The sequence below is a fragment of the Carlito syrichta genome, unplaced genomic scaffold (assembly GCF_000164805.1).
Source record: "Carlito syrichta isolate Samal-C Ts95f unplaced genomic scaffold, Tarsius_syrichta-2.0.1 Scaffold90626, whole genome shotgun sequence".
In the NCBI taxonomy this organism is placed as follows: domain Eukaryota; kingdom Metazoa; phylum Chordata; class Mammalia; order Primates; family Tarsiidae; genus Carlito; species Carlito syrichta.
The window spans coordinates 200,988-211,373 of record NW_007034722.1 but is presented as its reverse complement, the minus strand read 5'-3'; the positions used below and the strand labels follow the sequence as shown (position 1 = coordinate 211,373).

Genomic DNA, 10,386 nt, shown 5'->3' with positions numbered 1-10,386 from the left:
GGGCTCCAGCGATCCTTCCGCGTCAGCTTTCCAAGTAGCTGGAATTACAGGCGTGCGCTACCACGCCTGGCTGATTTTTGATTTATTGTAGAGATGAGGTCTCACTAAGTTGCCCAGGCAGGTCTCGAACCCATGGGCTCAGACAATCCACTCACCTCGGCCTCCCAAAGCGCTGGGATTACAGGCTGAGCCACCGAGCCCGGCCCAAAAGTCACTTTTTAAACTTTGTAATAAGTTGGAGAAAAGTTTGTATGGAAATATGAGATGGGGCTGGGTGCAGTGGTTCACACCTATAATCCCAGGACTTTGGGAGACTGAGGTAGAGGATTGCCTGAGTCCACAGGTTCAAGACCAGCCTGGGCAATTTGGCAAGACTTCATCTCCACAATGAGTCAGAAAGTTAGCTGGACATGGTGGTGTGTGCTTGTAGTTCCAGCTACTTGGAAGGCTGAGGCGGAAGGATCACCTGAGCCTGGCAGGTCAAGGCTGCGGTGGCGGGGAGTGGCCACTGCACTCCAGTCTGGGCGACAGAGTGAGACTCCAACTCAAAAAAAAAAAAAAAAAAAAAAGAAATAGGAGATGAAAAAAAGTGGGTACCAAAATATAGCAGGAGTCTTATCTTAGACAAGCAAACAATAAGCAAAGAAAGAAAAGAGGCATGGTCCTGTACCACCAGCCTCCACCCCAAGCCTAACTCCAGGGCTCCCCGCACTGTTGGAAATGGGGTAACAAAGGGCCAGGGGACTGCAGCACACAGAAGGCTGGGAGCCTCATGCTGGGAGAGAAAACAAGAGATCAGGCAGCATTTCTTGGTTCTTTGTAAATGTGAAATCGGGGAGGCGGCAGTGACCTGTGGAGAAGGCACCGGCTTGGGGGTAAGACACAGGACGTTAAGTTCTGCCTATGACAACTCTGACCAGTGATGTGACCTCAGACAAATCACAGGCCTTCCTGGGTTTCAGTTTCTTTTCTGGGAAAATGAAATTTTTTGTTGTTGTTGTTGGAGTCTCACTGTGTCGCCCAGGCTGGAGTGCAGTGGCATGCTCATGGCCACGGCAGCCTGGACCTGCTGGGCTCAGGTGATCCTTCCACCTCAGTCTTCCAAGTAGCTGGAATTACAGGCACATGCCACCATGCCCGGCTAATTTTTTGATTTATTGTAGAGATGAGGTCTCGCCAAGTTGCCCGGGCTGGTCTTGAACCCGTGGGTTCAGGCAATCCTTTCACCTCGGCCTCCCAAAGTGCGGGATGTGAGCCACGCCCACCTCCACAGCTGTACCGGGCAAGGGCTCAGAAAAAAGCCTCACCAGCCATGGCCCCAGCATCAGCACACCTTTAGGAGTCAACAGAGAGAGGAGGATGAGCAGGGAAAGAAGAAGGAAAAAAGCTCTCAGGCCAGGAGTGGTGGATGGGCACAGGTGTCTGGCAGGTATGAGTGTGTGGTCAACTGGCCAGGCTCCCAATGAAGTTAGGGTTCACAGGGCAGCCAGCTGGCCCGAGGCTAGGGTCAGATGCCTGTCTTTGCCTGCTCAGACATAAACCTCAGACCCACAGTCCTGTCTAGAGTCACTCAGGGACCAGGGGCAGCCGAGTGAATCCCTAGGCCCTGTTCTGGAGGTCCCACCAGGCTTCCCACACGTCTGGGCCTCCTTCCCACCGCAGGACACTGCTAGCACCATGCAAGAGCTTTCAGTTAGCAGCACAGGCCACCTTCGAAATTAAAGCAAACACAACACACAACATCATTTATGTGACCAGAACCAAGTGGAAAAATGCTGTAAGTGCTCCTTAATTAAACAATCTTAGTGAATACTTTGGTAAATTTACTCAAAGAATGGTCACTTGTGACAACCAGAATGTGAAGATTGGTACTCACCCAGCGGGTTTAGTGCTAATACTGGTACAGCTATTCTGGATTGATTTCCCAGTGATGACAGACTTAAAAAAACAAGTTATGAGCTTTATTTGTTTTATTAAAAATATCTATTTGTATAGTTCATCAAATGATTTTAAATGGGAAATAAAATTATTAAGTGAGGGAAATATATTAGAGTCATTTAAGACAATTTTAGAGCCAACTTAAATACATTAATGTTATATTCATGATGTTAGAATATATCCTTTTCCAACCCTTTGCTAGAGTACCTTAGTACTGGTTGCAGGAAAAAAAAGTACCCAGATATGGAACTCAATACTGGCTTCTGTGAGGCACAGAGCTCCCTGGAGAATAACTGAGTGTGTGTTTTAGGCAGAGAAAATTCCGATGGGCCCCAAACGTCTCTCCTCTCAAAAGAAAAGATGCTTCCAAAGTCGTTAGAGTGGTACAAAAAGGTCAGAGGGGGAGAGGAAAAGGCAACCGGAGGCCAGGTTGTGGTAATAGAACTTCAGGCAAGCCGGGCTCAGTGGCTCAGCCTGTAATCCCGCACCTTTGGGAAGCTTAGGTGAGTGGATTGCCTGAGCCCGCGAGTTCGAGACCTGCCTGGGCAACTTGGCGAGACCTCATCTCTACGATAAAATAAAAAAAAATTAGCCGGGCATGGTAGCGCGCCCCTGTAATTCTGGCTACTCGGAAGGCTGAGGCGGAAGGATCGCTGGAGCCCAGCAGGTCAAGGCTGTGGTGGCCGGGAGCGGCCACTGCACTCCAGTTTGGGCGACAGAGTGAGACTCCAATTCAAAAAAAAAAAAAAAAAAAAAAAAAGAACTTCAGGCAGAAACAAAAGTTATAGATAATTAAAATGCATTCATGGCCGGGTGCAGTAGCTCATGCCTGTAATCCCAGCACTTTGGGAGGCTGAGGGAAGAGGATTGCCTGAGTCCAGGGGTTTGAGACCAGCCTGGGCAACTTGGTGAGACGTTGTCTCTACAGCAAATCAAGAAAAATTAGCCGGGCATGGTGGCACACAACAGTAGTTCCAGTTACTTGGAAGACTGAGGTGGAAGGATCACCTGAGCCCAGCAGGTCAAGGCTGTGGTGGTGGCCCTAAGTGTGCTACTGCACTCCAGCCTTGGCAACAGAGTAAGACTGTGACTCACCAAACAAAACAAAACAAAACAAAAAAAACACATTCAGGCTGTGGAAGCCATCAGTTCAACAGGAACTGCACAAGAAAAAGTAAAATTAGCCAGGCTCGGTGGCTCAGCCTGTAATCCCGCGTCTTTGGGAGGCTGAGGTGAGTAGATTGCCTGAGCCCGCGGGTTCGAGACCCACCTGGGCAACTTGGCGAGACCTCATCTCTACAATAAATCAAAAATCAGCCGGGCGTGGTGGCGCGCACCTGTAGTTCCAGCTACTTGGAAGGCTGAGGCGGAAGGATCGCCGGAGCCCAGCAGGTCAAGGTTGCGGTGGCCGGGAGCGGCCACTGCACTCCAGTCTGGGTGACAGAGTGAGACTCCAACTCAAAAAAAAAAAATATGTTTCTATGGCAAAACACATCATAAACATCATAGATAAAGTCAAATTTCAATTTGAGAAAACATTTGTAGCAATATATTGTAAAGAATTAATGAAAGAAAATATAGAGAAAATACATAGAGAAATCCACCTCCACAAAGATGAAAAATGTGCACAACATTATGCTTTGCAGATAAAGCAAGATGTGAATTTTTTTGAGTTGGAGTCTCACTCTGTCGCCCAGACTGGAGTGCAGCCTCGACCTGCTGGGCTCTGGCGATCCTTCCGCCTCAGCCTTCCAAGTAGCTGGAACTACAGGCGCACGCTACCACGCCCGGCTAGTTTTTTATTTATTGTAGAGATGAGGTCTCGCCAAGTTGCCCAGGAGGGTCTCAAACCCGCGGGCTCAGGCAATCCACTCACCTCGGCCTCCCAAAGGCGCAGGATTACAGGCTGAGCCACCGAGCCTGGCTAAGATGTGAACTTTTATGTAAGAGAAAGGGAAGGAAGAAGTGTGTATACAAGTCTATTTGCTTAGAAAGATAGGGAAGCGAATCCAGGAATTACTGAAAATAAGGATCTATGAGGGTAGGTGGAAACGGCTGTAAGCTATAGACTTACAAGTGAGACTTCTCTGAGTCTACTTTTTCTTATTGTTTGGACTTCCTATTTTTAAAAAAGCAAACTAGGCTGGGCGGGGTGGCTCAAGCTTGTAATCCCAGCACTTTGGGAGGGCAGGACGAGAGGATTGCCTGAGTCCCCAGGTTCAAGACCATCCTGGACAACTTTGTGAGATCTATCCCTATAATAAATTAAAAAATTAACCAGGCATGGTGGCATGCACCTGTAGTTGTAGCTGAGGTGGAAGGATCACTAAAACCCAGCAGGTCGAGGCTGTGGTGGCTGTGAGCGTGCCATTGCCTGGGCAACAGAGTGCGACTCTGACTCCACACCCCCTCCAAAAAATACATAAATAAAGCACATTGAAAAGGAAGGAAAAAGGAAGGAAAAGGCAAGCCCTAAAATTGAATACAGGCAGATACAGGTGGGTCTACCAAAATAAGTCATTTGAGTGACCTTCGAACATGCCACTATTTGTTTGTTCTGTCTGTCCATCCCTCTGTCCACACACCTGTCCAGTCACCATTCCCTATCCATCATCTGTCCAGTGATCATTCCCTGTTTACCTGTCTGTTTATCCACCATTCCCTGTCCATCTAGTCATCCATCACCCCCTGTCTGCCCGTCTGCCCAGCCAACATCCCTTTGACCACAGGCCCTCAGTGGGATATATCTAAGGAAAGGCAGAGTTACAAGTTGAGCCTGCTAGGAGCAGCGGGCTCTCCGCTTGTCCAGGCCACTGGAAGGAACAGTCTTTCTGGGAAAACACAGGCTGAGAGCCCTCACCCAGGCAGTGCGTCCTAGGTCTCGCAAGAGGCCGGACCGACACATCGGGAGCTTCTAAAGGGGTCCCACAAACCCTCCTGTGGGAGAGGACACCATACACAAACATGTCATATGCAAACATGTCTACCTTCTGGAAGTTTCTTCCAGACTCAGAATTTCCCTCAGGGACACCCAGGGACCTGTGGACCAAATGACCTGCGGGTGGGAACTGGTGGTGATCTGGAGCAGAAGTGCCAGCCGGATGGTCCCGGTGGCCCAGCTGACCTGAAACTCCTCTGCCCCTGCTTGCCGAGAAACCAGGCCACCCTGTGTATCTTAGGAGGAAATGACTCGGGGCCATCCCAAAAGCCACGGGTCGCAGGAGGGGCCCCTGACCAGCCGTGGTGTGGGCGCTTGGCCCCTCTGCCAGTCAGGCCCACACTCCTGGAGTGGCAGAGCGCAGCTTGGGGCCCCATCCCCACTGCGGCTGCACGCCTTACCTCCTCCTTCTGCTGCTCAGCCTTCTGCCTGTTCTCCCACATGAGCTGCTGCCGGGCCAGGACGGCCTCCTCGTGGCTGAGTTTCCCCTGCAGCCGTCGGCATTCGTCCGCCGCCGCCTGCTCCTCCCGGTCCTTTGCCAGCATCTTCTTCTGCCACTCGAGGAACTCAGAGAAGTCCCCAGCTCCATCCACAAGCTTATCAACCCTGGGACAGATGGACAGAGGCCCAGCTTGGGGCTCTTTCTTGGGACGGGGGCCACCAGGAAGCCACAGGCTCCCTGGAGGGTGGTGACCCTCACAGGCCTGTGCTGCTGCCCAGCCACAGGGTCAGCCCCCAACCAACCACCCACTGTCCCCCATGGCTCTCTGTTGTACGTCCACCCATCAGCACCATCACCCACCCCTCCTTCATCCACTTGCTTGTCTACCACTGCTTCGTCCACCTGTCTGTCCATCCACCTGCCCTCTGTCCATCAATCTTCTGTCTACTGTCTATCCAGCCACCGTCCCTCCGTCCACCTGTCCGTTCAGCCGCCTTTCCCTGTCCACTGTTTGCCCAGCAACCATCCCCCGTCTGTTTATCCGCCATTCCCTGTCCTTCTATTCATCCATCATACCAGACTGGGCAACAGAGTGAGACCCTGACTCAAAAAAGGCTACATTTGAAGACACAAAAAATATGTTTGCATGGTAAAACGCATCAATACACATCATAGACAAAGTCAAATGTCAGTTCGGGAAAACATTTGTAACAACATATTGTAAAGGATTATGAAAGAAAATATAGAAAAAATATATAGAGAATAATCCACCTCCACCAAGATGAAAAACGTGCACAACATTATGCTTTGCAGATAAAACAAGATGTGATCTTTTATGTGAGAAAAAGGGAAGGAAGAAGCATGCATACAAGTCTACTATTTGCTTAGAAAGGTAGGAAAGCAAATCCAGGAATTACTGAAAATAAGGATCTATGAGAGTAGGCGGAAATGGCCGTAAGTCACAGACTCACAAGTGAGACCTCTCTGAGTCTGCTTTTTCATATTGTTTGGACTTCCAAGCACTATCCCTGTCCATACGTCCATCTGTCCACCAACTGCCTATTCACCAACCTTCTGTCCACCGTCTGGCCACCATCCTCTGTCTACCTGTCTGGCTACCACTCCTCTGCCCATTTATCCATCCACCATCTTCTGACCACGCACCTGTCTATCCACAATCCCTCTGTCTACTCCTATGTCTGGTCATCATCCCCTGTCCACCCATCCGTCCATCCACCGTCCCTCTGTCCATCCATTTGTCCAGCTGGCATCCTCTGTCCAGCCATCTATCTACCATCCCTTTGTCCATCTGTCTGTCCATCCGCCTGTTCACCTGTCCGTCCATCCACCATCTCCTGTCCACCTATCTGTCCATCCACTCATCCATCTGATCAGCTACCCAAGCTCCCACCTACAGCCCGACTCACAGACATGGAAAGACAGGAGGGTGTACAGCCCTGGTGGGCTCGGGGAAGGGACATCCAGAGGGAGTCCCCAGGAGGGTTTGGAGTGGGCCAGGCATTTTCTAAGTCCCTCCTACCCCTGTACATTTCCCTCACCAACCCAGGATGATCTTTGTAAGATGCACCGGCCACCGTGGCATGGTCTTGCTTGCCATCCCACCCCGGCAGCACCACAGCTTTGTTGTGACCCCGGGCCTCCTCCCTGCTGAGCCTCTCGGCCCCCAGGCTCCTCCTGCACAAGTTTGCTTCCAAGGGTGATATAGTGGAAGGGGCACGGGCAGGGGCTACCACCACCTCTCACCTCTGCAGCTCTTTCTCCACCTGCCGCTGGTACAAGGCCCCTTCTCGCAGGATGGCTGCGGTGTTCAACTTGACTGGAATGTTGTCAGGCTGCAGGAGGGGGCACGCCTGTGGTGAGGCTGAGGGGAGCCTTGGGAGCAGCAAGTTTCCCTCTTGTCCTACCCTTCCTGTTTGCCTCCTGCCCAGGTGCTTCCCTCTGTCTCAAAGGTGGGGCTGTCCTGAGGATTCTGAGTCCCCCCGCTCTGCTCATCTCAGCCTCTAGAGGCCAAAGAGTTGGGAGGGCTGGGTGCCCAGGAAGAGGGACCAGACCAGCCGGGAGCACCCCTCACCTTGTAGAGGGTCAGCTTCGGAGTCTTTTGGATTCGGGGTGGGAATCGGAGCCGTGGCTTCTTCTGGGAGTCCTGCAGGAGTCAGGGCAGAGCTGGCTGCCTGGCACCTGCGCTCACTAAGTACCCCCAGACACACCCTGTGTGAACAGCTGGCCCAGCACCCCTGGGAGGCCCCGCCCCCTTCCCTTTGTCCTACTGCAACTGCCAACCCCCTTCAGCCTCCCCAGGGCAGCATCTCTGTTCTCCAATGCCCCCTGAGCCTTGCTGGGTGTTGGGCCACCCAGAGAGGAGCAGGAAAGGTGCAAGACCTGTGGGGCTGGGAACAGAGGTTCCTACTCAGTACAGTTTGGCCTCGGGGCTCAGCGTCCATCTCTGCGGCTGGCCCAAGAGCTAGGGTCTAGCTTGCCCTGTGGCCTCTCCTGTATTGCTCTCTGAGCTGTCTGCCCTGACCCAGACTCCTGGTGCTTTCCTGGCATACCCCAGAGTGGGCATCACAAGCCACAGGAAGGCGGAATAGCCGGCAAAGGCCACTCCCATGAAACTCAGCCATTATACCCCCCAGGGCATGCCACTGTTTGGGGTGCCCATACCCGGGCCTGCCCCAGCTGCTGGGGAGTGGCCACCTCTGTGAATCCGGCTGCCGCCCACAGGCCCTCCTGAGTGAGCATCGCTGGAGTACAATGTCTCCTTGTCCTCTTCCCTCTGTTTTTTCCTAACTGACAAACAGACCTTGCTTTTCTTCTTATACAGGTATTAAATGCTCAGTGTGGAACATCTAGAAACACTCACAGACAGTGCCTGGAGATGCTTTCTTTGGTGTGCTTCCTGCATGTCTATACCTGCCCACTTAGGACCCACATAGCAGTGAGATTTTATTCAGCATGGCTCAAAAGGGTCACATTCTCAGTTACTGGGAATGCCCCCTCCACAGCCCATGACAGGAAAGGGATAAAGAAGTGGCTACTGAAATGGTACTGGGAGGAACTTCTTTTCTTTTCTTTTTTTTTTTTTGAGTTGGAGTCTCACTCTGTCGCCCAGGCTGTAGGGCGGTAGCACACTCCCGACCACCGCAGCCTTGACCTGCTGGGCTCAGGCAATCCTTCTGCCTCAGCCTTCCAAGTAGCTGGAACTACAGGCACGTGCCACCATGCCCGGCTAAATTTTTGATTTATTGTAGAGATGAGGTCTCGCCAAGTTGCCCAGGTTCGTCTCGAACCCGCGGGCTCAGGCAATTCTCTCACCTCGGCCTCCCAAAGTAAGCCACCACGCCCGGGCTGGGAGGAACTTCTTAAGGACATGAGAAGATGCCACCTTGATAACAGGTCTTGGGACAGGGAGAGCTGGGTGGTACCTGCACTGGCGGCTCCCCACGAGACCTGGGCATGGCGCACCGCAGTTCTTCCATGTTTGCCTGCAGCAGCAGCTCCTGCCACAACAGCACAGAAGTTCCATCCCACGGCCCCCAGTGTCCTCGGGGGGCATGGGAGGATGAGAGTGCCAGCCAGCTTTCTCTCCTTCCTCCTCCTTCTCTTCATCCTCCTCCCCCTCCCCTCCCTCTCTCTGCCTCCCCCCTTCACATGGGGGTCTCTAGGAAGGCAGGGTCACACAGGGCTCACCTCAGCCTTTCGGCGATTATATCTCTTAACCATCTCCAGCAGCTGCTGTTCCTTGGGCAGCTGGTAGGTGCTCTGAGGGACCTGGCAGTGTGGCAGGAGGAAGAGCCTGTGGTCAGCAGCTGCATTTGGAGGCCGGGTAGGTGTGGGTGAAGGGGAAGGAGGTGCCTGTCAGCAGGAGGGTAACAGTGGCCTGTGCCAGAGAAGCAGGGCTGGAATGGAAGCTGCTGAGTCCCGACTGGGACCCACTGGGGTTTGGTGGGTAGTCATGGGGAATGAGGGAAAGGTCAGGCCGGTCTTTGGTCCAGGGCCTGAACTCAGCCTGGGATGGTGTGGACAGAGTGAGATGTGAGCCAGCAGCACTGAGGCCACAACATCAGCCTGGATGAGGTGGCCACGGTGGGGATGAGCAGAGGGAGGCGGCCAGCTCCCCAGACACTGCAGGGACAGGCCGAAAACGACTGCCTGGACAAGGGAAGCTGGGAGAGTGTCATGGACCCCAGTAAAGTGAGCTGCCATGAGAGGATACTACAGAGACCACGGCGGCCAGAAATGCATCTCCAGGCCTGGTTACAGGAGACTTTCAATAACCTGGTGGGAGCCGTGATGCAAGCAGGCAAGACAGAGCCTGGAATGCTCTTCCCTGAGACAACCCATGGTTCTTTTGCTCTCTTCCTCCTGTTCTTTGCTCCATGGCAGTTCTCAGGAGGACTTTGCTGGCCACACTCTCCAGAGTCACAACCATGCTAACATTTCTCACCCCCTTTCTTTGTGTCATTTGTTCTCCTTAGCATTTATCACCAACTAACATGCATTTTACTGATCCTGTCTTTCGTCCGAGTCCCCCACTGGGATGCATGCTCCATGAAAGCATAGTGCCTGGCACATACAGAGCATTCTGTAAGTATCTGCAGAATGAATGAATGAGTGAATTGCAGTGGGTCCTCAACCCAGAACGGGGAGGGGGTATTGGGCATGGGGTGGGGCACAGAGGGCAGAGGAATCAAGGCTGCAGTTCCAGCACAGCCACCTTGTGGACACAGAAAACACAGATGTGTACTGACACCTCACAGCTTGTGCTGAGAGGCATATGGCTCTAGAGCAGGGCAAGGTGTGGTGAGGGCCTAGGCAGGGGCTGTGTCAGGCAGAGAGAGAGAGAGACCGAGAGAGGTGCAGCTGGGAGGGTGACCCGAGACAAACACACTGATTGCTGAGGAGATGGGGTCAGAGACACTGAAGATCCTGCAGAAGATGGGGCAACATCTGTAAGGGGGGGGTTGCTCAGTTACAGGGCCCCTGATCATCCATTCATTTGTCTATCCATTATCTACCATCCATCCGCCCACACTTCCATCCACCAACT

General features: G+C 52.7%; 1 protein-coding gene across 1 annotated transcript in view; it reads right to left on the bottom strand.

The window, feature by feature from the left end:
- The window catches only part of CFAP99 (cilia and flagella associated protein 99), a 50,890-nt gene that overhangs the window by 3,961 nt on the left and 36,543 nt on the right, over nucleotides 1-10,386 (bottom strand). Inside the window, exons 7-11 of the mRNA XM_008058970.1 lie at nucleotides 9,027-9,107; nucleotides 8,762-8,836; nucleotides 7,411-7,482; nucleotides 7,083-7,171; nucleotides 5,278-5,482 (exon numbers count right to left, since the gene is read on the bottom strand). Coding sequence (XP_008057161.1) covers nucleotides 5,278-5,482; nucleotides 7,083-7,171; nucleotides 7,411-7,482; nucleotides 8,762-8,836; nucleotides 9,027-9,107 — 522 coding nt within the window. The remainder of the gene's footprint in view (nucleotides 1-5,277; nucleotides 5,483-7,082; nucleotides 7,172-7,410; nucleotides 7,483-8,761; nucleotides 8,837-9,026; nucleotides 9,108-10,386) is intronic.